Here is a 26222-nt window from a genome sequence, read left to right on the forward strand (position 1 = left end):
TTAGGTAAGTAGGTAAGGACATGGCTTGTAGGTTGGGGGGAAAATTTAGTTTAGTTGGTGTCCATAATTTATGCTTACTGGAGGAACTGGTCATTGACATACAAACGCTCCAAATATATTGCTTATTTCAATATTGAAAACAAATAACAGAGAGGTTTAGAATATAAGACAGGTGTTTTTTAGATAAAAAAGACGTTTTTAGTAGGAAAGCTATTCCCATTCATAACTTTTATAAAACCTTAAAATCTGTAACTTTATTGATAAAGGTTTCTGCCATTAGTATTTAGGATGTAAAGTTGTATATTTGTTGTGATCGATTCAATTATGTAATTGGCAATGAAATAACTAATATTGCGTTGTTCTATAATGAAACCGAAAGACCTTAGGTCACTATCACCTCGATTGGGGTGTAGGCTAGGCTAGCATACCGGGGGTTATATTAGACAGTGAAGAGAAACTTCATTAGGTTATAACAAGAAATTATCTGTAATCACAACAAAAATATACTGGGCATCTTTCTAAGCTTACCTATATCAATGGCAAACCTCTTGGCATTTCTGATATTCCTAAATACCACATCTGTATCCGGAAGTAAAATACTGGCAGCATATTTCTGGGCCTCCATGTCGGGACTTCTCTGTCTCTGCTGATTGTTGGTATCGCCGGTCATTTTCACTATCACTTGGGCAGCCAGATGACACACGAAGGTCAAAGGTCAGTCTGTCATTGGACGTGATTTCTAAATTGGATGTTCTGAAGACCAGCTGCTGCGAATTCTCTCCTGGACAGTTCAGGTTCAACTTCAGGTTCAGAGGGGAGACATAGACTTTGCAACGGCGCATCTAGTAAGCTTGCTATGTATCTTAGATTGTATTTTATTCCTTTTTTCTATACAATTTCGTCTTTTTTTTCACACAAGGTATAAAGTTTCTTACGCATTCGCGTACATAAAACATGTTGCCAAATTTACATCAATATAAAAACTTTAAATGTGTTGCAGTAGAATAGTTTTGTTATATATTAATCTATTTATGAAAATAAAATGATTTAATGAGTCCTACTAAATATTAACGGATAATTGTAGCTAAATGTACCTTAATGAATGTATACAAAAGGGGATTTAGCAATACTTTATAACTAGTTGTGGAGTATTGTATATATTTACTCCTTTGCCCATGACAAATAAGACTGTTTAGGCATTCTAATATGAATTTTGAGGTTTTAGCCTTTTAAATTCCTGGATAAGTATATTATTATTATTATTTTGTCTTTTTTACAGTGTAGAAATGGTTGACTGGAAAATAGTAATTGCATTCGTGGGAAAATAGTCGAATTGACTAGTTAGATCGTTCTTACTTTTTGTTCTTATTTTTGGTATTTGTTTATGGACGGAAAGTAAACTAAATGATTGCCATTTGTTAACATTAAATCAATTAATTCAATTAGAATACAAAAAGGGGAAAGTTAATAATTTACATTTAATATTAACAAATGGCAATCATTCAGTTTACTTTCCGTCCATAAACAAACACCAAAAATAAGAACAAAAAGTAAGAACGACCTAACTAGTCAATTCGACTATTTTCCCACGAATGCAATTACCATTCTCCAATCAACTATTTCTACAACAGGACTGCTAAGATGATTCTGCTGATATAATGTTGAGGGTGACTTTCCTTCCATTTTTTAGATACCGTGTGGACCGGGTGGTGAATTAGCTGGTATTTGGAAAGGTTTTTGCTTCGGTTCCTTATTTTGGGGAAATAATGTTTGCCGTTTAACATAGAGGAATGTGACAGTGGATCTTTTGATATTGCCAAAACAGGCCAGAATATTTCACATGTTTGTGTCAGAAAGTTGAAGAAAAATTATTCAATTTGTACAAAAAAAATAAGGTTCTATTTAAAGGGTAGCCACAAGAATGCAGTGGGCAGCTATTCTGTTGGGTAATACAACTATCAATACATAAAGTGTAAAACATGGTTGTGGGATTATGAACAACGTTTTGGTTTATGGTTTATAGTCCATTTCTTTTAGCAAGACAGATTTGCACCGACTCGCAGCGGTGCCCTTTTAGCTCGGAAAAGTTTCCTGATCGCTGACTGGTTAGAGTCATCTTGTCCAACCAATCAGCGATCATGAAACTTTTCCAAGCTAAAATGGCACCGCTGCGAGTCGGTGCAAACCTGCTTCACTAAAAGAAATGGACTAGAGGTGCTTGTTTGCGTTAATCAATAAATTGCACTTGGTAATCTATCAGATAAGGTCTTTAATTTATTGGGTTGAGATTAGTGACATAATTAGTTTAATTTATTCAAGTAAGTAAGTAAGTTGTGTTTATTCATAATATTTTCACTGTGTAGAATATGGACGTAATAACTAATTTGTAAGGTTAAGAAGTGTGATTCTAGTGTTGTTAAAGTGTTAACGAGGTAGTTATAACTGAAGGACGGTGGTTTGTTTAGTAAGGAAAACTCAAATTAATGTTAAAATTTGTGATATTGAGATCATTTCAGTTATTAGATTAAGTTATTATAAATTAATGTATGTAATTCCATTCATATGTGTAAATATAGTTGAATAAAGTAGAAGTGTTGGAGACTCGTCCAGAGTACTGTACTCAAATTTCCCATTACAATACTCGGCATACATTTTTGTAAGATTTACATCAAAGATATCAAAGGGTGTCTTTGATTTACAAGGACCAAAGTGAGAACTTCCACAATTCTGACAATTGCACAAATTTCCCCTGTTCTATTAATTTTCAGTGGACAAGAAGGAGGAAATTGGAAAAGATCATAATACTGGTTGGGGACTCCTGCTTCAAAATATTCTGTTAAAAAAATCCAATGAGATTAAAAAATTTATCTGGTATAAAAGAAATTCGCTCTCAAGTTCTTAAGAAATGGTTTGTGTGCAATTGCATTTTAATATTTTTAAAGCGGGTGGATAGGTTTGTTTCATCACATATATGAAAAAAATGCCATTCTGAAAAGATACAGCGATTGTATAGAAAATTGAACACCAATCAAATTAATGGAAATTCGATAAGCTACATATGTATTAAACGATCACTGAATTCTTATTTTATATAATTTTATTATTAGGAATGATAAGCAATCAGCACCAAGTCTCGCATTAGTTAGGCAAAGTTAGGGATCTATGAAGGCCAAGTCAATCTTGTTTTGTAATAACACTTAGTCTAGAATAGATACCAAAATTTTCTCTCTTAGCTTAAGTTTACTTCAGTGTTGCCAGATATAGGAATTTATCCCTAGATTTGGAGATTTTTGGTGTCTGATGAGGATATTCCGTTCAAATTTCTATGATGAAGAAACAGAGATGAGAAAAAAAATTTCTATTGTTGTAATTAGTATAGTTAGTAACCTAATTTCTATATTAGTGAAGCCTACAGGGTCAGAAGAATACTGTATATAATTATGGAAATGGGGATTCTTGGGTTGTTTTGGGGATTTTTATCATGAGTTTTGGGGATTTTAGACTAACTCATCTATAGGGCAGAGTTTACCAATTCCAATTTACTTTCGAAGATGTCGGGTACGTGCAATCAACTGATGGGAGTCGGTTCCCGAGTTTTAAGGATTTCGTCATGTACAACACTAGGTAATTATGTCAATGTCTATTATAGTCGTTTGTTTGTCAATTAGCTTTAAAGTGCGAATGGGAACTATATTATTTCTGATTTAGATGTGAATGGTGATGCTAAGTTACCTAACTTTAATGGAAGTTGTCCTGTCTTCACCCTAGGCCTCCCTAACTTACATTAATTCTGTTATGACTGGTTGGAACGGCTTCTGTGATAGTTTATCATATAGTGATTAAAGCTTTTCATGATTATAATCTCGTAAGTTTTAAGTTATAGCACCATAACCCTGTTCCTTGTTTATTTATAGGTACATTTTATGACCATAGTTGTCGGAAACTCATATTTTTCAAATTTGAGTCACTTAAGAAGTTACGACCGAAAAAATATTTTTCATAATCAAACTTAAGATGATTGTCTACCTACATTAGGGGTATGCCGCTAATGCAACCCCCCCTACTCCAAGGACTTCAAGTCCGTATCTTAACCTAATGCAGGTCATATGTGTTGGCTTTCATTATGAATTTCGTTTTTCAAGTTATCGTTTTGTATTTCACTTGTCTTCATAGCTTGATTTTCCTTATGGGGAAAATGTTCTTTATATTGATCTGCTATATTAATGTTTTTACAATTTACACAATATGATTTGGCTTTATTGCAACTCCAGTAGCACCTCTTATCTCCTAAAGAGAAATGGCAGTAAATACTACATAGTATATGATACTTTAATTTGTAGCCAAATGCACGAACCGTATAATTTTTCTTACTCGTTATCTTGTGTTTTATCCATTTCTGAGTATGAAGATTCGGGCTAACCATCCGTTCATGATTTTCCTACCTCCCCATATGAAAACAATTATGGGAGATCAGTGTGAAAACTGGGTTTTGGATGGAGAAAAGCTAAAAAATGGTTCATTGCAAACAATGGTCAGAAATGCATAATAAATACGAGATAACCAGATGAAAAAATATAAGGTTCGTGTAATTGGCTGGAAATTTAAGTATGATTATCCATGATTCACATCACGTCACTCTGATGGTTTTTGCTCCGCCGTGGCTCGCTATGCTTGTAAATTAAACATTACCTCACTGCTCTGCTACGGCAACCTGAATATGGATATGCTGCACATTCCAATAATGTGGGTTATTTCGGGGATGTTTTTTCTTTTAACAAGAAAAACAATACCAATATAGTGAACAGAAAGCATTTATGGTATAATTAATTGCCAAAATAGATGACATTACTATATACCAAATTTCAAAATACATTGTAGAGGTACTTCCCATTTGGAGAAGTCTTCTTGTGACGGTAGTCATGCTGAAGGGGAGGGTCGAAAAATATGGTTGTTGTAGAACACTATCTGGGAACTTGTGCATAAACATTTGGAAGATCTTTATCAGTTATAAAAGCCAGGTAATGATTACATCATACAAAAACAGAACAGATGGCAAAAGCTAGCGCAAGCAACGCATGGCCAATAAACTATCCATAAGTCTCTCAAATGTAAACAATGGACAAATTTAAAAATAAGCTTTACATTTTAATTAAACGATACATAATTTATGCACCAGCCCAATTATTAATATTATTATTATTGTTATTGTTATTGTTATTGCTATTATTACTAGCTAAACTACAACCTTAGTTGGAAAAACCAGGTGCTATAAGCCTGCTCCAACAGGGAAAGATAGCCCGGTGAGGAAAGAAAACAAGGAAATAAATAAACTACAAGAGAAGTAATGGCCAATTGAAATGACATATTTTAAGAAAAGCAATAATGTTAAAATAGATCTTTCTTATATACATTATAAAACTTAAAAAGAAACTTGAAAAACTTAGAAAAAAACACAAGAAGAAAAGAAATAAGATAGAATACTGTAGTGTGCCTGAGTGTACCCTCAAGAAAGAGAACTTTACCCCAAAACAGTAGAAGACCATGGTACAGAGGCTTTGGTATTACCCATGACTAGAGAACAATGGTTTGATTTTGGAGTGTCTTTCTCATAGAAGAGCTGCTTACCATAGCTAGATTGTCTACTATCCTTACCAAGTAGCCAATGAACAATTAATGTAGTAGTTAACCCCTTGAGTGAAGAAGAATTTTTTCATAATCTCATTGTTGTTAGGTGTATGAGGTCAGAGGAGAATGTGGAAAAAATAGGCTAGACTATTCGGCGTATGTGTAGGCAATGGAAAAATGAGCGGTAACACGGGAGAAGGATCCAATGTAGTACTGTGTCCAGTCAAAGGACCCAAATAACTCTATAGTGGTAGTATCTCAACATGTGGCTGGTGCCCTTAAATATTTATAGAAAAATGCCAAACTAGCCAGCACTCATGCATTTCTTATAGCTAAATCCATTTTTGCTTGTATCATATATTAACTGAAATAGCTATATATTTGGCTTTATTGCAACTCTAGTAACATCCCTTATCTCCAAAAGTGAAATGACTACAATATATATCTGGCTTGGTCGTAACTAGTAACACATCTCAAATCTCAAAAAGGGAAAGGGCTTTATACTGTATTTGGCTTTATCCCAACTCAGGTAACACCTATTATCTCTAAAAAGGAAATTACTATATATCTGGCTTTGTTAAAACACCAGTAACACCTATTATCTCCTAAAGGGAGATGGGTATAGACAGTTTTTTTTTATTTTTTTTTCTGCCAAGCAACAAGAGAATATTTAGAAATGGAGTAGCATCTCCTTACAGATGAATGTAGGTGATTTGCCAATAAAAGATACTTGATAGGGAAAACCACTCTGATTGGTCACTTGGCAGGTGAATGTGAATAGCAACCAGTTCTATTAGAGGTTATAGAAAAGGGGAAAGACTTGAAATGTGAAATTTTTAATTAAAGCGTATAGGTTATTTGTGACGTCTGAGTATAGTTTGTAAGGTTCGTGATAGTATTTTTGAAGAGATAGTGTATATTCAAGTGTACTAATATGCATTAAGTTCCTATTTTAAAATAACTGTGAAATGATGATGTTAAGATAGAGCCATGTTGAGTACATTAGTAAACATTCAGTATCACTTTTACCCTCTTTGGGTAATCTGTATAACAAGCAGATCAACCTCTTTAACTAGCCTAATTTAATTCTTACCACAAGATTGTATAGAACAAAAGCTGTTCTGCATGTTCTGAAACCCATGAGCATCTTCATTCCTGAAAGATTAGGATTTTTCTTTTAAAATCCAGCAAACTTCTAGTCAGACAGAGCTCTTCCCTTTAACATGATTCCCCCTCTCTCATAGCTTTTATGGAGTGCAGTAGATATTTTCCGATCACCTTGGCAACAAGTGTTAAGGTGTTGCCATAGAGTTCAAAGATCTCAATCTCTATGAAATTAAACACAGCATTGTATTTGTGTTTATTCATTTGTGATTAGTTTGTAGCAGGTTTGGGTCTTCATATAACTTCTTTATTGCCTCTCCAATTTGATTTTCTTTAACGATTGTAGGGCCGGGTTGAAGGGGATAGTGAGGTTGTAGACACTGAATAAACTTTCAAGTTTGAGCTGAACTCGAACCCCAGGCCGCCGACCACCAGGCAGGGTCTTTTCAGTAGGTCACCATAAGAGCCAGCTTTTAGTCTATCATAACTCCAAACTTATTTAGCAGGGTACAGGACATGGCATTGCTTGTTACAGGTATCAGGTTCCAAAGACTTCATCTTGCCGAAAGGGTTCAGGTAAGATATTCAAGAACATTGGGTCTCCTGTTTTGTGCTTTCTCAGCGATGCTGAGCCAATGAGATTCCAGAAGTATCATCCTGTTTTGAGCACACACAGTTAGGGATATCAAATGTACCCTAACCTTCTGGAAGAACCTCAGTGGTGCCAGTCCTGATGGGAGGAGTCTGGTATGACGAACAACCTTCACTACCCACTATTTACGGGAGGATATCCACTGGTCCATAGATAACATTATCCTTAGTACTGTGGGAGTTACTTAAACCGTGTTGCAAACCTAGCTCCCTCATGTGGCAAGTATCTCCTTTAAGATAACGGTTGTGACATAAGTCTAGAAGGAAAAATAAAATTTCTGGCCCTTTTCATCTTCCTTTTTTCCCTTTGGGGTAAAGCAGTTACTCCATTGTGTGCTGGATCAGATGCTAGATGCATGTGAGCCTCATGATTAACATTTCTTTTCAAACAAGTTTGATGGTAAGGATGGATGAAATGTATCAAATCCATATCTCACTATGACCATACATTCAGGAAATAACCTTTTAGATATTGGTTCCTCCATGACTGCCTACCAGTCTCATGGTAGCTACATAGCCTAAGACCTGCAGCATCTCATGCTCAGGTTGTTAGGAGTTTTTCATGACTCGTCCTTTTTCCTCTTCTCTAAGTCAAGTACATTGACATATCCCAGGTCCGTAAAACCAGCTAGGCTATTTTGGTTAATAGGGACATCTGTCCCTTCTAATGAAGAGTCTTTTATTAAAGGTCGAAGGTTTGTATTGAGTATTTGTATTTTTCCTACCCATACAATTCTGAGACTTTTAAGACCTTGACCCGAGTCCTTAACCTAGGACTTGCGAGGGGAGTCCCTCCTAAGTCTTAGGTTAAGATTAAAGGGAAGGTTACTAGAAGTACATGGCGAGTGGGTAGGGCCTATCCACCAGCCACTACTAATACTACTGTACTTCATTTAAAGTTTAAACGACCCTTCCAGGTTTGCTGAAGTCGTGCTCCTAATAAAGGTCCCAGGTTTATATAGTTAGTTAATTACAAATTGATAATAAGATTTTTTGTGTTTATGAACTTTTGTGACTTTATTTTTCAGGGCAACGTTTAACTGCATCCTCATTAGGGAAGTCAAATTCCCAAGTTCGCTACGCGTCCATTTCTGCACTATCCGAGACACATGATATGTTGAAAAAGACATGCAGGGACTTTGCAGAATCAGAGCTTGTACCTAATGCAGGGAAATTTGATAAGGATGGAAGGTTTCCAATGGAACTGGTAAGAATGATTTGTTGTAAAATATTTATAATACTAACCAGATTTAAGTAAATCTCAATTTAAATGAAATTTTTCATTCATTAATTGCAAAGTTTATACTCAGATATTCAGACTTCAAAATGGTTAATAGTAGAGGACTCGATGTAAACTTTAAAGTGAAGATTGTACAGTGCTAAAACAGAACAATGCGTTTAACTACTTTGGATCAGTAATACCGGGAGGGCAGTAATGAGAAAGCAGTGAGATGGAGTGAGAGAAGCATGGCAAAAGAGGTGGGCAGTAACTGGAGTTAATTTAGACTTGAAAATGCCATTATTTCAAAATGAAGATCTATTATGAAAGTTGTCAGCCCCATTCTATTAAATGACACAGAAAATTGGTCACTTAAGAGGAAAGAGTAAGGACTGTTGGAAAGAACTAAGTTGGGATGGAGCACTGGAATATTGCTTTGTTCCGTAACCGAAATACAAACCACGCTATTTAAATAGGGTATTACTTTCGGCGTAGCTGAAACGACGAGCCATTAAATTTTTAACAAGGGTTAACTACCCTCTTGCTAGGGGAGGAGTAGCTAGCTACCCCTCCCCCCTCACACACCGGCGAACTAGTTCACTTTGCTTCTGGCTCGGGTGATGAACAGACGTGTCTGCTCTCACCCTAGCGTATTGACAGCCTTAATCTTTTTTGCTTTTTCTTTCAGTTGTGTGTTTGGAAGTTGGCCTCTCTCTTTATTATGTGGAAATGCCCCGGATTACCAGACAGCCCTTGTGGGACATATATGTCGGCGGTCGAGACGGACCCTCACACCTTGTGTCCGTTCTGCAGGGACCAACGGTGTGATAAGGATAGTTTGTTGAGAGTGCAGGGAGTGGTCTACCTCCCAGTGGGAGAGGTTTTCCCGGCGCCGAAAGAAGAAGTCCAAGCGGGATCTTTCTCCTTCAAGGATCTCCTTGAAGAAGGAAATCTCCAAGAAGGACTCTTCTTTCATTGCCCGAACCTCCTCCGAAACTCCCACTCGATCGGTCTCTCCCGAGAGGCTGTCGAGTGGTAGCGTAGGCTGTAGTTCTGTTGACCGACCTCGGGGTTCGGGAGAGGGAGTTGCCTCCCATAGCGAGGCAGCTCCTCCTCCTCCTCTGGGGGAGGATTTATCTATGAATGTTGCTAATGATGATTTATTGCAGCTTTGGGCTTCCTTGGGGCTTAAGGGTTCGCCCTCCAGGGAAGCCCTGTTTGAACTTATCCAGTTGGGAGCAGCTGTCAAACAGTCGCCGGTGATAGCGGAGGTTGACCCTCTGTCTATCGTCAACAATGTTGTGGCAGAGGCTTCCGGCGAGTTGGTTCAAACCTCTGCCTTGGTTGCTGATGTTGCTGAAGGCTTGGTTCCCCCCTCCAAACATCCTTCGAGGGAGGGGTCAAGTCCAACGGTCTCTCCTGCAGGTGTTTCTTCCCCTCGGGGGAGTTCACTAACAGGGACTCCTCTTCAGAGGACTGACGATGGTGTTCCTGATGCCCCCAGAGGACGTATCCAACGCAAGGCTCGTCTTCCTCTTCGCCGTAGAGGCCTTCTTTCTCCCCACAAGGGAGTTAGGAGGCGCCTTTTCGGCTCTTCGCCTTCGCAGTCCCCCGCTGAGGATCCTCCTCACCGTGCTTTGACCGTTGCAGCTGCATCACTGGACCTCTCTGCAGATCGTTCGCGATCTCCTCCTCCTGCCAGACCTGCTGACCTTCCTTCTCCGTTCCTGGCAGCTGACGCACTGTGGGCGCCCATGCACCCCCGTTTTCAAACGGGCACCGGTCCCTTCGGGGCAAAAGGGGCTTGCTCACAATGTGGGCAAGTCCCTTAAGTGCCAGGTATCCCCTGCGTGTCCACGCTCTCCTGCACGCAATTGCGCACAAGCGCTCGCCTTTTTCTGTTGTTCCTGAGACAACGACCCAGAGACATCCTATGCCAGGGACAATGTGCCAGCGAGCTCCTGCCGCAGAGTCGACGCGCCAGCGCTCTCACTGATTTCCTGCTCGTCAGCGCTCTCCTGCGCGTCAGCGCTCTCCTGCGCGTCAGCGCTCTCCTGCGCGCCAGCGCTCTCCTGCACGCCAGCGATCTCCTACTCGCCAGCGCACAGCTGCATGCCCTGATCCTGTTACGCGCCACGCGAGCCCACAATCTCCAGCTCCCCAGCGCTCTTCACCTGCTCGCCTGCGCGCCCTCGATCTCCGGATCTGAGCACAGGAAAGAAGACTCGTCCCTTGCCTTCTCGCCAGCAATCTCCTGCGCGCCCTCAGAACTCTCCCACCCGTCAGCCCTCGCCTGCGCACCATTGCGCGCAGTCACCTTCGCGCGCACAGGTTCCAGTCTCTACCGTGTGCCCTTCCAGAGGCTTCCGAGATCTTGCGCCCCCACGCGCCCACGAGCAGTCTCCTCCTCGCGCTTTCACGCTTGCTGGTCCTTCTGCTCACCCCCTGTCTTCACCAGACCGCGCACATGCGCGCCATCGATCTCCTGCGCCCACGAGCCTGCTTGCCGCAGATCACTTACGCGCACTGTCACCTGCGCGCCATTGCTCGCCTGCACACCATCATTCTCCTGTTTGCCAGCACTCGCCCGCGCGCCCACGTGCTCCCTCGCCCTGTCAATGACCTTAATAGCTCCGCTATGGCATCATGCAGAGTGGTTCCCGGACCTTCTGCAGCCCCTGACGGAACTCCCGAGAGAACTCCCTCCTCGACACGAGCTACTCAAGCAACCACACGCCAACATCTTCCACAAAGCTGTAGCGTCACGCCTGGAGACTATCCAGCATCTCCTCACAGGGAGAGGTTTTTCGCAACAAGTTGCGGAAAGGATGTCTCGACACCTGCGAAAGTCATCCGCAGGAGTCTACCAGGCGAAGTGGAGAGCTTTCTGTGGTTGGTGTTGTGGAAGGGGTATCTCTCCTCTCGATGCCACTATTCCACCAATAGCGGAGTTTGTGTATTTGCGGGAAGAAATGCGCCTTTCAGTCTCGGCAGTGAAAGGCTATCGCTCAGCCTTAAGTCTTGCCTTCAGGCTAAAAGGAATGGACATTTCCTCCTCGCTAGAACTTTCTTTACTCATACGAAGTTATAAACTTACCTGCCCTCAGTCGGAAGTGAGACCTCCTCCATGGAACATGGTTCGAGTCCTCAGGTCTCTTAAGAGACCTCCGTTCGAACCATTACGCTAGGCTTCTGATCGCCACCTAACTTGGAAAACGGTGTTCCTACTTGCTTTGGCCTCGGCCAAGCGAGTCGGCGAACTTCATGGTCTCTCGTATGACATCGCCCATTCAAGGGGATGGGGGGAGGTAACGTTCAGGTTCGTCCCCGAGTTTGTAGCTAAGACTCAAAATCCAGGAGTGCCGGACCCCTGGTTCGACTCCTTCCGGATTTCGAGTCTCCGTTCTGTAACATGACCCAGACCATCTCCTATTGTGCCCAGTAAGGAGTCTGAGGTTCTATCTTAAAAGAACAGCTGCAGTTCGTCCTCGAGTGCAAGCATTGTTTGTGAGCACAGGAAGGACAAAAAGGAGGGTCACTAAGAATACTATCTCAGTGTGGATTCGCAGGGTCATCCACCATTCCCTGAATCCTGACCCTCCTCCGTCACGTCGCCCTAGAGCACATGTCAGGGGCATCGCTACGTCCCTGACGTTCAAGAGAAACTACTCAGTGATGCAGGTTCTACAAGCAGGGGTATGGAAGCGTCAAACGACCTTCACAACCCACTACCTGCAAGATGTGACCCACAGGAGGCTCGATACATTCTCTATCGGCCCTGTGGTGGCTGCACAACAGCTGGTCTAAACCTCAGGCTCCTTAATGGACAAGTAGCAGAAGGTTGAGGGCATTGTTACCCAGTTTTAGTCTGCATGAATGAAAAGGTATGCCTGGCCCTTATTCTTTTCTTCATCCTCCCCTCTCTTGGGGAAAGCAGCATCCTGGGTTCTCTGCACAGCTGACCTCAAACCACTGCAGGTAAACCATGCTTCCTTGTGTTCCTAGTATTAAGCTAATACTGTCGCGTCCCCCATACCTTTACGAGGTGGTATTGGGAACGTCCTAACCTAGAATTCCATCTAAAGGACTCCAGGTCAACTTCCTAGGACGAGTCACACTTCATTCCTTCACACACAAGCTTACGTAGGCCGCAATCCTTGCAGAGCAAGGTACTTGTGAGGTGCAGGGACTCCTTATCTTGAGTTCTACTTACTCAGATACTGAGTCCCCGGGCAAAAAGCCAAAGCCAGTACGGCTGGGACTTACCACCCTTCCTAAGGGTTAAGTCACTCTATTTAAATAGCGTGGTTTGTATTTCGGTTACGGAACAAATGACAAATTCATAGATACTGTAATTTGTATTTTTCCTAACCATACAACCTTAGCTATTTAATCAAACTTTCCCGCCAGCCCTGTCCCCCAGGGTAAGTCCTACCTCTAAGCAAAGTGAACTAGTTCACTGGTGTGTGAGGGGGGAGGGGTAGCTAGCTACTCCTCCCCTACCCCCTCGCTAACTAGCGAGGGGGTAGTAAACCCTTGTTAAAATTTTAATGGCTCGTCATTTCAGCTATGCCGAAAGTAATACCCTATTTAAATAGCTAAGGTTTGTATGGTTAGGAAAAATACAAATTATCTACGAATTTGTCATATTGGAAAGAAAAGAGTTGAGATATAAGAAGGTTGTGTGTGGTATAAGTAATGTAAATGTAAATAAGGCTTGTCTAAGATATTGTGGCCATATAATAAGAAGGGAGAAAGTGGAAGGAATCAAGAGAGACACGAATATGCATGTGATGGGGAGGAGTGTGGGGCTGTCAGGTGATCAGATGCATGGATGTGGTGAGAAGGGGTAAGGGTTGTGTGGGAATGAGGGAAGAAGAAACAGATGGAATAAGTTTACTTGAGTGGCCAACCCTGCTATGCAGGATTACTGATAAGGTTGAAAGAAGAATTCAGATTTCATAATATAGTAGTACCTTGGGTTACAAGTTTAATTCCTTGCAGGCGGAAATTGGTTACCTAAAATGTTCATACGGTAATCTAAAACACTTTGGTTTCTACACATACAAGTCATTGTTCTTTACAAAGGAGAATGATAATAACAAAGGTGGAATATGATAGTTAAAAATTATAACGATGTGTCAACAACTGGCTGGTAGTTACCTGCTGTTAGCGGGAAGGCAACAGCCCCTCCCACGCCTAAAAAGTGATTGTCAAGCTAACTGACCGGTAGGTGGGGCTAACCCGCCATCTGCGGTAAATATGATGCATCTAAGCGTCATAACTATAATCAACTTTTCTTTTAATACAATGTTTGTCAAGTATCTCTCCTATCCTCCCACACAAGGGGGAAGGTGGATAGTATGTTTTTATTCCCAGATCTGAGATACGCACAGCATACATTGACAACCTATCCCTTACAAGAATATAGGTTTTCCTGTAACTGAGTATAGTACTATTCAACACTTGGTACGGTCCTAACTTAATGCCTGCAACACAATCATGCTTAAACAGTTATGAGGTTTGTAGTAGTCATCATCTCTCTTATACATGACTAGGTGTTCTGACATTTCATGTGAAAGTTAAACCAGCCAAAATCTGGTTCATAGGGACTTCCTCCCTCCCAAGGATGAATTTCCTACAATTATTTATATTCATGTAGGAGCTCACAAGTTTTTAAAGTAATTTTGTGCTTTTCCTAACTACATAATGCTAAATCCTTAATGTTAAACATCCTGCCTCACCACATCGCAGTTCCCACGCCTAAAAAAGTGATTTTTAAATATGTAACTTCCCTGGTAGTTACATGTATATAGCTTAAATCCCGCGTTTCTACGCGGCACGACAGAAATTCAATTTCGCGGCAATCGCCGCCATGACAGTAGGTGGTCATACATGAGCGCCATCTCTCATAGGTTACCAGAACCATTCCCAACATTCTTCAGAAATTCCCTGTCGTTGATCGAGTCAACACCTAGGAAATTCGTTGCGCTGATATATTACTTTATTCTACAATTTGGTGAAGTACCTTTTGTCTGATTATTGTTAATGGCTTTCGCTGCCTTTCAACTGTCGAAGATATTGAATAGGATAGTTTTTTACTGGTCCAACTTGGACAGTTTAATTTAACTTGATCTTCAAGATGGCTCCTCTGTTGTTAAACTTTGTGTGTGGGGCTAAACCGGCTTTCGAGCTGCTCTTGGTTCCCGCACAGTATTTAGCAGGGAGCATGTATGTATTTGTTTTCTTTCCATGATCGTAAGATTGAGGGATCAAGGAATTTTTTCCCCCTAATTTATTAACTAACGAACAATTCTTAAAGATATAATGGAAGGAAAAACATTTAAACATTATAACATTGTTACGTCACAATTATGCGACGTAAAACTCTTAGCAGAGCGAGATCGGATTGCCTTGAAGGAATTCAGTCCGCCATCGCGCTGACGACACAATCCTGTGACGTAATCTTCTTAGTATGACTTGCATTATGTGAATTATTTTCTTTTCTTGCAAGAAATGTTCAAAATATTAATTTACTAAGCATAAGTATGTTTTATTATGTAGGAAAATATATTTTCAAGTATATATTTATCCTATTAGTATTTTTCCCTTAGTTAATTTTCGATATAGAGATTCACGAGCGCACAACCAATTTACGCTCGTAGTACTCTCTATCGTTTTTTTTTCGTTTTTTGTTTCACAATACTTATATCGTTTTTTAATATTTTGATTTTGAGAATACTAATTTTAATCATATATTCTATTGTATTTTCTTTCTGGTCCTTGGCGAAAGAGTATAATCTCTCGCAATGGACAGGTCTATTATGATCTAATGTGAAATAGTTAAAAGTGCTAGTACTGTATTCAATGGCACGTAAAATGACGCAATACTCTTGACGATCGTCATTGTTTCACAATTACTTGTATCGTTATTTTATATTTCGATTTTGAGAATACTAATAATAATCATGTAACCTACTGTATTTTCTTTCTAGCCCTTGGCGAAAAAGTATAATCTCTCGCCACGGGAAGGTCTATTAAGAACTAATGTGAAATAGTTAAAAGTGCTAATGTTCAATGTCACGTAAAATGACGCGGTGCTGTGGAGGGTGCGTTCGTTTGTGTCCGTCATACTCCTAGCCCGGGACCTCTTCCATGCTCCCCAACCCCTGGGAGAAGGAAAGTCGAAAGGCTAAGGGAGATGTCAGACCTTGATTAGCGATCGAACGTCCCCTCGAGCGATTCTGTTGTCGTATCCCAGTACGCTCAGCCATTGGAAAGGCAAGGTAAAAGTGTTATCCTCGCTGTCGGTTGACGCGAGACTGGCGTTTTACGTTTTCCTGTCCTACTAGACAAGAGAGTGGCTCGTCATGGGACCGAGCGTCGAGATCGCTCCCTCAGCGATCTAGACACGTTTTCGGGACGCGACATAGATCTTGTCGCTCCCTCACGGCATACTGGACGCATGCAGCATGCGGAACACATATGGCATGCTAGACACATGCTGGACGCATGCGAGTGGGCTGCTTCCCCGCGTCAAGTTCGCGAACGTCCTAGTTCCAAGGGCGCTATCGCTGCAAGAACGCACGCGAGCTGCAGCGCTCATGGACGCTCCCTCACAGCGATCTGGTCGCGTTACGGGAGGCGGCAAAGATTTTGACGCTCCCTCACAGCATACTTAATGCATGCAGCATGCTGGATGCACGCAAGCTGAACGCATACTGTACACACGCGAGTTGGACGCTCCTCCGCGTCAGAATCGCGTACGTCATAGTTCCAAGCGTGCTCTCGCGGCAAGAACGCATGCGAGCTGCAGTGCAGCGCTCATGAACACTCCCTCGCGCTGGAAGCTTACAGCAACCTGGACTCATGCTGGATGCACGCAGTCAGGATTTGTCCACACAGCATGGTAGCCAAACAGTTGTCTCTCCTTCGCGACTTGCTGGACACGTTACTATCGCTTCTTCGAGTCATGCGGTAAACATACAGCATGCGGGACGCATGCAGCACGCTGGAAGCTCACTTCAACCTGGACGCATGCAGCAGTCTGAACGTATGCTAGAAGCATGAAGTCAGGTTTTGTCACCACAACATGATAGACAAACAGTTGCCTCTTCTTCGTGACTTGCTGGACGCGATACTAACGCTTCCTCGCGTCTCTCTGTAGACTTACAGCATGGGGGATGCATGCAGCACGCTGAAACCTCGGCAACATGGACGCATGCAGCAGTCTGGACGATTGAAGCAATCTGGACACATGCTGGACGCATGCAGTCAGGACTTGTCCTCGCAGCAGGATAGACAAGTTGTTGTCTCTCCTTCGCCACTCTGAATGCACGGCTAACGCTCCCTCGCGTCACGCTGTTGACAGACATCATGCGGAACGCACGCTGGACGCACGCGAGCTGGACTTAATCTCGCAGCATGGGGGTCACGATGTTGATGCTTCCGTACAGCATGATGAACTTATGCTGGAAGCACTGGAACCTGTCTCTCCCTCGAGACTACAGAACGTAAACGTGATGCTTCTTCACAACTGGATGATATCCTTCACGATGTTCCTTCAGGTCAAGATGAGTTCTTTATGGAAGACAATAACCAACAGGATGACGCGGTTTTGTCTCCTACCCATTCGAATCAGGTGATCGATGTTCCTTTAGCTGAAGATTTAGAGGACGAATCTCAAGATTCGCTGCAGACAGCTGACCTTAAAAAGCTTCTGACCGTTTTATCATCTCTGTATCCAGAAGACTTTACTCAACCTATTCGTCAGAGCCCGCCCTCTCAGTTTGTGAAGGGCAGACCCCAAAAAACATCCTCCTTCAAGAAGATGGTCCTGGCTAGATCGGTTAAGAGAGCTTTCTCAACTCTCAACCAATAGACGTCCAAGAGGAAGGATCTAAGGAAGGCTCCTTTTCCTTTCCTCCAACTCGACTGGCCTCCAGATCTAGTGTGTGGTATTCGACTTGGGAAGTTCTCGGTTTGGGAATTCTTGCCTCTTCCCAGGTAGACTTCTCCAGACTTGTTGACTCCTCACGCAAGTCAGCCATGAGCAAGTCGAAGATTATGTGGTCCAATTCTGAAGTGGACCATCTGCTGAAGGGAATTTTTAAGACAATAGAAGTCTTCAGCCTTATGGACTGGACTCTCAGAGCTCTCGCAGAAGCCACAGACCCTAAGAACGATTGCCTGTCTGGATGAGGCTGTGAGGGATGGCTCCATCGAACCTTCCGCCCTTTTCACGGCTGGAGTTCTTTAAAAGAGGGCCATGTTTTGTTCCTTCTTATCTTCAGGTTTGTCCCTTGTTCAGAGATCTGAACTTTTATTTGCTCCGTTGGGTAATCATCTTTTCCCTCCGGACTAAGGGAAAGATTTGTCGGCAGCTCTGGCACAACAGGCTATGCAAGATCTTACCTCTAGGACTACTAAGAAAGTCCTCCCAGCTAGCTTTTTAGCAAGGAAACAAAAGGAGGCTCCTCCCACTCGTCAGCCCTTTCGTGGGAGAGCCCCTTCAAGGGGAACTTAGAGGATTGCGGCTGGAGGTCAAGCTCGCAGATTCCCAAGACAGCAAACCGAATCAAGAAAGTGAGACATGCAATCTCCAGACTCTAGTGGGAGCCAGGCTTTCCCACTTTTGGCGAGAGTGGAGCCAAAGGGGGGCGGACAACTGGACGATCAATGTCCTCAAGGAAGGATACAAGATCCCCTTTCTGAGAATGCCTCCCATGTCGTCGATACCCTTACAGTTGACAACAACCCATTCAGGGAACAAGTTAGCAGCTCTTCAAGAGCAAGTGAACCTTATGCTGTCGAAATCAGTCATAGAGGTGGTAGAGGACACCTCCTCGGAGGGGTTTTACAACAGACTTTTCCTAGTTCCGAAAAGCTCAGGGGGATGGAGACCTGTTCTGGACGTCAGTCCATTGAACAAGTTCATTAGCAAAGTAAAATTTGCCATGAAAACTTCAGCGTCAGTCCTTGCAGGCAACAGACAGGAAGACTGGATGGTGTCTTTGGATCTGCAGGACGCGTATTCCCATATCCCAATACACCCGGACCACAGAAAATTTCTAAGGTTCGTATTCCTCAAGACCATTTATCAGTTCAAAGCATTCTGTTTTGGACTGAGCACGACTCCCTATGTTTTTTACCCAGGTGATGTCCAACGTGGCTCGCTTACTTCATCTAAAGGGAGTAATGATTTCTTTGTACCTGGACGGCTGCCTACTCAGAGCAGAATCACAAGTGAAGTGTCTGGAGACTCTTCAAATGATAATGTCCTTAACGCGATATTTAGATCCGATGATAAACCTGGCCAAATCTTAACCAACACCCTCGCAGAATATCATTTATCTGGGGATGAGAATCAGTTCAGATCGCGCATAAGGCGCTCCGGAAATGTCGCAAGGATTTTTCCCCTGGTGGTCACCCGACTACGGTTGATGATCCCTCGCAGCAAACAGCACACGGTTCAGTTAGCGCACACAGCGCGCTTCAAGTGTCTGATCTTTCTGAACTAAAGAGGTCGATTTTGTCCCTGTTTGTCGCATACGATTCTCGAACAGGGGTCTCTGGGTAGAGTCTCAAAGGAAATGGCACATAAATGTCAAAGAGCTAGCGGCCATTCACCAAGCCCTGATTACTCACTTCATAGAAAGGGAGAGTAACGTCAGGGCGGATCTGCTCAGCAGAAGAAGGCAAGTTCTTACTACAAGTGGACCCTACATCACGAGGTGTGCACCAGCCTTTGGATGTTGTGGGGTCAACCCTCGATAGACCTCTTCACCACACAAATGACAAAGAGGTTGCCGGTATTTTGCTCTCCAGTCCCAGGCCAGGAAACTGTCGCAGTGGACGCTTTTTCTTCTGAACTGGGAAGGTCTAAACGTGTACGCTTTTCCTCCATTCAACATCCTGGACAGAGTCCTGAAAAAATTCAGGGAATCGCCCAACGTCCACATGAACATGATACTGTAGCTCCATTTTGGCCCATGGGATATTGGGTTGCGGAGATGATGGAGTGGCTGGTAGATACCCCCAGAACATTACCACTATTAGGGTTCAGTAATCCAAGTGGGACATATTTAGAGTATGGTGCAGGAATAATAGACTTTCCTCTACCAGTACCTCTATAGCCAATTTAGCAGATTTTCTGTTGTATCTGCATACAAAAAAGAAGCTGGCTATCCCTACCATCAAGGGTTACCGCAGCATGCTAGCCTCCGTCTTTCGTCACCGACACATTGACGTGTTAGGTAACAAGGATCTTTCAGATCTCATTAGATCTTTTGAGACGACTAAGAGGAAGGACAGTCCAACCCCCTCTTGGAACCTGGGCGTAGTCCTGGCCTTTTTAACCTTGAGTAGGTTTGAACCCTTGGACAAGGCATCTTTGAAGGATCTTACCAAAAAGACACTTTTTCCTAATTACATTGTCTACAGTCAAAAGAATAGAGTTAAAAGCCATCAGCAAGAAGGTGGGCTTTAATGGAGACAATGCAATTTGCTCCCTTCAGCTAGGCTTTCTCGCCAAAGACGAGAATCCTTATCGACCTTGGCCAAGATCTTTTACCATCCAGAGCTATCTCACTTAATTTGGACGGGAAAAGGAGAGACTCCTTTGTCCAGTGAGAGCTCTAAAAAATTTTATCTGCACGCGTTCAATCACCTGAGAGGACAAGCAGACAGCCTCTGATGCTCAGTTAAAAAGCCCTCTTTGCCTTTATCAAGGAATTCCCTGGCTTTTTTCATTAAGGATTTGATAGGGGAAACTCACCAGAATTGTGAAGTAAGAAGTTTTCCCTATCCTTAAGGTAAAACCACACGAGGTTAGAGAAGTAGCAACTTCTATGGCTTACAAGCATAATAGGTGAATGAAGTCAATTTTGGAGGCTACTTTCTTGAAGAAAATCAATTTCACAGACTGCTATCTCAAAGATGTCCAGACTCAGTATGAGGATTGCTGTTCCCTGGGTCCGTATGTTACCTCCGGCGTCGTAATTGGAGAAGGGTCTACTGCCTCTTCCTGATAACTTAGTATATACCCTTGCCTTTTTTTCTTGTACTTGTGTTCACAGGTTGTCTGTGAAGGTTGTCGCAGCCTTCCGCAGTCTGGGATGCAAGTCAAGTTAGTTTAAAAAAAAAAGAAAAAAAAAAATTGGAGTAGGTGGTCAGAATCAGTATCCATGGCTATGCCAGGTTTGCAAGGGTGGAGGTCTAGCCACGCTAAGGTCAAGGACCTTGTGGCAGCCCCACAGAGACTTTTACAGCCCCCTGAGTGGATCGCTGAGTCTCTTAAGGAATGCAGGCGAAATGAGGCAGGATGATTGTGAAGCCAGCTTCCTTATCAGGTTAGAACCAGATTGTTAGTACTACTAATTGTAGCTATTGATAATTATACGAATTTCCCTATGGGATGAGGTTTTCGACCCACCACCAATGGTGTCAATCAGCTATATATATGTAACTACCAGGAAGTTACATATTTGAAAATGGTATTTTTATTATAAAATAAATTTGTAAATATAATTACCTGGTAGTTACATATATAAAAGGGCCCTCCCTCCTCTCCTCTGAAAACAGAGGCATGGAATTTCTGAAGAATGTTGGGGATGGTTTTGGTAGCCTATGAGAGATGGCGCTCATGTATGACCACCTACTGTCATGGCGGCGATTGCCGCTAAATTGAATGTAACTACCAGGTAAGTATATTTAAAAATTTATTTTATAATAAAAATACCATTGTCAAGCTAAAATGACCTGTAGGTGGGGCTAACCCGCCATCTGCCGGTAAATATATCTACCCCTTTCCAGGTTTGGTGAATTTATACTCCAATTATATCTAGGAAAAATACAAATTGCTTAAAAAGGTTAGGTTTGTAACATTTTCAAAAGAATTTAAAAAAATTTGATTTGTACTATTTAGACTGCTGATATCTGTAGATATTGTATTTTTTAAATATTTAACTTAGCCGGTGAATATATAGCTGCAACTCTGTTGCTCGACAGACAAAAAAAAAAAAACTGTAAAAACTCGCCAGCGATCGCTATACAGGTTGCGGGTGTGCCCATCAGCGCCAACTGTCGGCCAGATACCATACTCAATGTAAACAAAGACTCAATTTCTTCTCTGTCGACGTGTCGACAAGACGTACTTTTACTCGCTGTAGAACCTGGAGTTTTTTCAACATATTTGGTGAAGTACTTCATTTTGGTTTGAGCTTTCGCAGTGCAGGTGTTTTATCTTCATCTTAAATCTTGAACACGTTTTGGATAGATTTAATTTTTGGTGACAAAGAGAGTATGGACTTTCTTTGACTTTTAAATGGCCGACCCTTCCCTTAGACGGAAGTGTGTTTAGGCTTTTAGTAATATCACGTTATAAATTAATTATAGATTTTCCTCTATATATTTTATATCTCACCGCCTTTATTAGGCCTCTTCGATTAACTTTCCATTTATAATAAACATAAAAATAAATTTTAATGTTTTGTTTATATGCGACCTTTCCTGAGAGTAGGCGGTCCTAACTTGGAAACCGAAGTTAAACAACGTTTGAGCCCTTTCAATCGTAAATAGCTTTTAAAGAGCTAATGATTTATAACTTTTTTAATGAATATTTTTAATAAATATTTTATGAAAGAATTTCTTTGAATAGTCTTCGTACTGTTTTCAAAGATGAACTAACGTTTAGTTTATTTATGCTACGCAGTTTGCGCTCTATCGTTACGATAGAGAGAGAGAGTATCACGGTTTCACTTTGCAGAAAGAGTAAATCGATTCTGACGTTTTGTTCATTCTTCTTTCAAAGCTTAAATGTTTTAAATTCTATTTTAAAGGAACTTTTTAATTGAAAAACCTTTCAGTTTTTTCCTTTGGTCAAATAACATGTTTTTTTGACGAAATGTAATTGGGCTCTTCTCTTAGGTGTGAAATCAAGAGAGAAAGAGAGAGAGAGATAGAGACGGAGGGAGAGAGAGGAGAGAAAACGTTCCGTTCAAGCGGGTAACGTTGTTTTCGTGTTACTCTCGTCCCTAGTCTCTGTACGGGGAGAAAGGATAAAACGTTTTTAGTTTTATTCTCGTCCCCAGGCAATGTACGGTGAGAGATTGAAAACGTAGTTTTGAATGAACTAGTGTTTCTTCTCTTCCCCAACCACTGAATTTTTTTATCTTAAAAGATGTTTACTGTTTTTTTTGCTGGTATTAATGTGCTTGCATTATACGACTGATTTCGCATTTACTACCTTTTGATGAGGGTAGAATTGCGTGCTTCAAGTAGAAATCAGTAAAAGTTTCGATTTCAGTGAAATAAGTGCAAAACAGAAAATCGTAGTGATAAAGTGATATTGCGCAAAGTGTTACAGTGTTGCGTCCGAGGGTTCGTCTGTTCGTGCCTGTCGTTCACCTAGTCCGGGACCTCTTGCAAGCTCCCAAGCCCAGGGGAGAAGTAATGTCGTACGACTTATGGGTTCGAGAGGCCTTGATCAGCGAACAGACGTTTCCCTCTATGGTATCGGGTGTATCTTACCAAGATCTCCCCTACCATAAGGCGAGAGAGACAATTTTCTCCTCGTCATCCGAAGGCTTTTCGCATAAGAAACCTGTAACAAGGTTTCGAGGCCCTTAAGCGAAAGTCAGTCCTTTCAGGACAGGTCCAGCGTCCTGGTTGCAGCCATTAGGACAGCTCTGACCCTATGCAGTCATCGGAAAACTGCTCGCCGCCTAACAAAAGCGTAACACAGACTCCGAGAGTCTTTTTTGTTGGCAAAGTGTTGCGGTCACAGACGTTACCCTCGTCTCTTACCGCAACCATTTCCGTTGATCCTAAATGGGTTGTACGGCAAGACATGCAGAATAAGCTTGCCTCCCTTATGGAAGACTATTCTGCCGATTAGTCCGTTGAGCCTAGCCGTTTATCTCATCGAGATCCTGGCTTTCAGCCAACCTAACGTTCCTTTGTGCGTCCTGTTGACGTTGGCGTAGCTAAGTCACGTCAGTCAGGTTGTTTAGAACCACACTCGATGCGGTCTCGTGTGGATTTTCAGCCACATTTGGATGTTAGGCCACTTGCTGATGCTCCTGTTGACGTTCAGGACGTTCGCTAACAATCGGAGTTGACTTGTTTTGACGCTGTGCGTCAACCTCCGCATTCTAGAGTTGTTTTGACTGCTCAGTCAAGGCAGTCAAAGCAGTCTCGAGTGGACGCTGTGCGTCCTCACGCACCTTTTGTTGTTGACTGTTCACAGACTGTCAAGCAGTTACATGACGTTGCGTCCTGGTCTCTCGCACCTGTGGTTGTTGACAGTTCACAGACTGTCAAGCAGTTACATGACGTTGCGTCCTGGTCCGCTACTAATGCACCAGTGCGTGTGGACTCTGCTTGTAAAGCATTGCCACCACGGTAGGTCTCTCCCTTGCTTGAGACTCAGCTATTATCGGACATGGTTCCTTTAGATGAGGAAGTTGCTGTTCCCCCTCCTACTGATATTCCCTTGAGGACTCTGTCAGACGGAGAGGAGCCTAAAGCTGCTTAGCCCTCTATGGACTTTAATTAAATCATGCTGATTTTTAAGGATCTTTGTCCGGATCTTTTTGTAACTGCTGCTCCTCGTTCGCCTAAACGTCAAAGCTTACACTAGGCCTAGCTACTTCGAAGCCGTTGTTTATAAGCTAGTGCTCTCTCGCTCTCCTAGAGAGCTTTACATTTGCTAGGCGACTGGTTTATCACCAGGAGGAGTTTGGGGATACAGCCTTTGCTTTCCCTTCTTTTAAACTGGCTTATAGAGCGAGAGTCTGATATGACACGAGAGAAGTTCTCGGCTTGGGAGTTCCTGCCTCTGCCCAGATAGGCTTCTCAAATCTCGTAGACTCTCCCTGGCGCCTGGCCAGGAGACGCTCCAAGATTTTACAGGTCAACTTCACCGCTGTTTTCGAGCCTTTGAAGTTTTGCTGTACAATTATGTCATGCATAAACAAGGCTTTCAGGGATGGAAAGCGGTACCGCTTCAGTCGCTAACCCCGTCTGTTGCCGCACCTGCTCCCGTAGACCCTTAATGGGCTTTGCTGCAAGACATGCAGTCCAAGCTTGCGTCCTTGATGGAAGACTTTAATGCGGAGAAGGTTGCTGCTGAACCTTCTGGCCAACAACCTTCCAAGCGGTCGGTTGTGCGTCCTGTTGACGCTGAGGTAACCTTCTCGCGTCTACCAGTTGAGGTGGTTCCTCCACCGATGCGACCCAGTGTGGGTTGCCAGCCGCACGTTGACGTTAAGCGACGCTCGGAGGTGGTTGTTGACGTTCAGGACGTTCAACAACCATCAGAGGTGACTTGTTTTGACGCGGTGCGTCAACCTCTGCAACCCGGTATGGTGTTGACTGCACAACCCAGACGGTCTAGACAGTCTCGGGTGGACGCTGTGCGTCCTCGCGCACCCATGGTTGTTGACAGTTCTCAGACTGTGCAGCAGTTCCATGACGTTGCGTCCGGCTCCGTCACGCATGCACCAGTGCGACCGGACTCAGCGAGCCAGACGTTGCCCACTCCGTTGCCGTTTCCTCATCAGTTTTCGGATGAGGAACTATCTGATGAGGACGTTGCTGAACAACAAGACGATCAGCCCCCAGAATAGATCAAGCCCTGCTATCCATCCAGAAGATGCTGAAGAAGGAACGCTGCTCAGTCAGGCTGTGGATGAGTCTGGTAGGGACGCTGTCATCCCTGGAACAGTTTGTATCACTTGATGGAAGGACAATATCAACCTAAGAGAGGGTCTTCCCCTGGCTGTTCAGACTCCCCACCACGTTCTCTTCTCGGACGCATCGGACTTGGGCTGGGGCGCGACACTGGACGGTCGGGAATGCTCAGGTCTGTGGAACTCGAGTCAGAGGAGCATGCATATCAACTGCAAGGAGCTGTTGGCAGTTCATCTGGCCTTGAAAAGCTTCGAGTATCTCCTTCGAGGCAAAGTGGTGGAGGTAAACTCGGACAACACCACGGCCTTGGCGTACATCTCCAAACAAGGAGGTACCCACTCACTGACGTTGTACGAGATCGCAAGGGACCTGCTCATCTGGTCAAAAGGTCAAGACATCTCCCTAGTAACGAGGTTCATCCAAGGCGACTTGAACGTCATAGCAGATTGTCTCAGTCGGAAAGGGCAAGTAATTCCAACCGAATGGACCCTCCACAAGGATGTGTGCAAGAGACTTTGGGCCACTTGGGGTCAACCAACCATAGATCTCTTTGCAACCTCGCTGACCAAGAGGCTTCCAATCTATTGCTCCCCAGTCCCGGACCCAGCAGCAATACATATAGATGCCTTCCTCCTAGATTGGTCACATCTGGATCTCTACGCATTCCCACCGTTCAAGATTGTCAACAAGGTATTGCAGAAGTTCGCCTCTCACGAAGGGACAAGGTTGACGTTAGTTGCTCCCCTCTGGCCCGCGAGAGAATGGTTCACCGAGGTACTTCGATGGTTAGTAGACGTTCCCAGTAGTCTTCCTCTAAGGGTAGACCTTCTACGTCAGCCACACGTAAAGAAGGTACACCAAGGCCTCCACGCTCTTCGTCTGACTGCCTTCAGACTATCGAAAGACTCTCGAGAGCTAGAGGCTTTTCGAA

At 43.0% G+C, this 26222-nt stretch overlaps 2 protein-coding genes across 2 annotated transcripts in view; one reads left to right on the forward strand and one right to left on the reverse strand.

Moving 5' to 3' along the window:
• The window catches only part of LOC137630667 (4'-phosphopantetheine phosphatase), a 110955-nt gene extending 110102 nt beyond the window's left edge, over positions 1-853 (reverse strand). The window contains exon 1 of the mRNA XM_068362281.1: positions 529-853. Within this exon, the coding sequence (XP_068218382.1) occupies positions 529-670 (142 nt within the window). The 5' untranslated portion in view covers positions 671-853. The remainder of the gene's footprint in view (positions 1-528) is intronic.
• Positions 854-3507: 2654 nt separating this feature from the next.
• Positions 3508-26222, forward strand: part of Arc42 (Activator-recruited cofactor subunit 42) — a 48057-nt gene continuing 25342 nt past the window's right edge. The window contains exons 1-2 of the mRNA XM_068362291.1: positions 3508-3624; positions 8409-8587. Coding sequence (XP_068218392.1) covers positions 3552-3624; positions 8409-8587 — 252 coding nt within the window. The 5' untranslated portion in view covers positions 3508-3551. The remainder of the gene's footprint in view (positions 3625-8408; positions 8588-26222) is intronic.

This window comes from Palaemon carinicauda, chromosome 38 (genome assembly GCF_036898095.1).
Source record: "Palaemon carinicauda isolate YSFRI2023 chromosome 38, ASM3689809v2, whole genome shotgun sequence".
Lineage (NCBI taxonomy): Eukaryota > Metazoa > Arthropoda > Malacostraca > Decapoda > Palaemonidae > Palaemon > Palaemon carinicauda.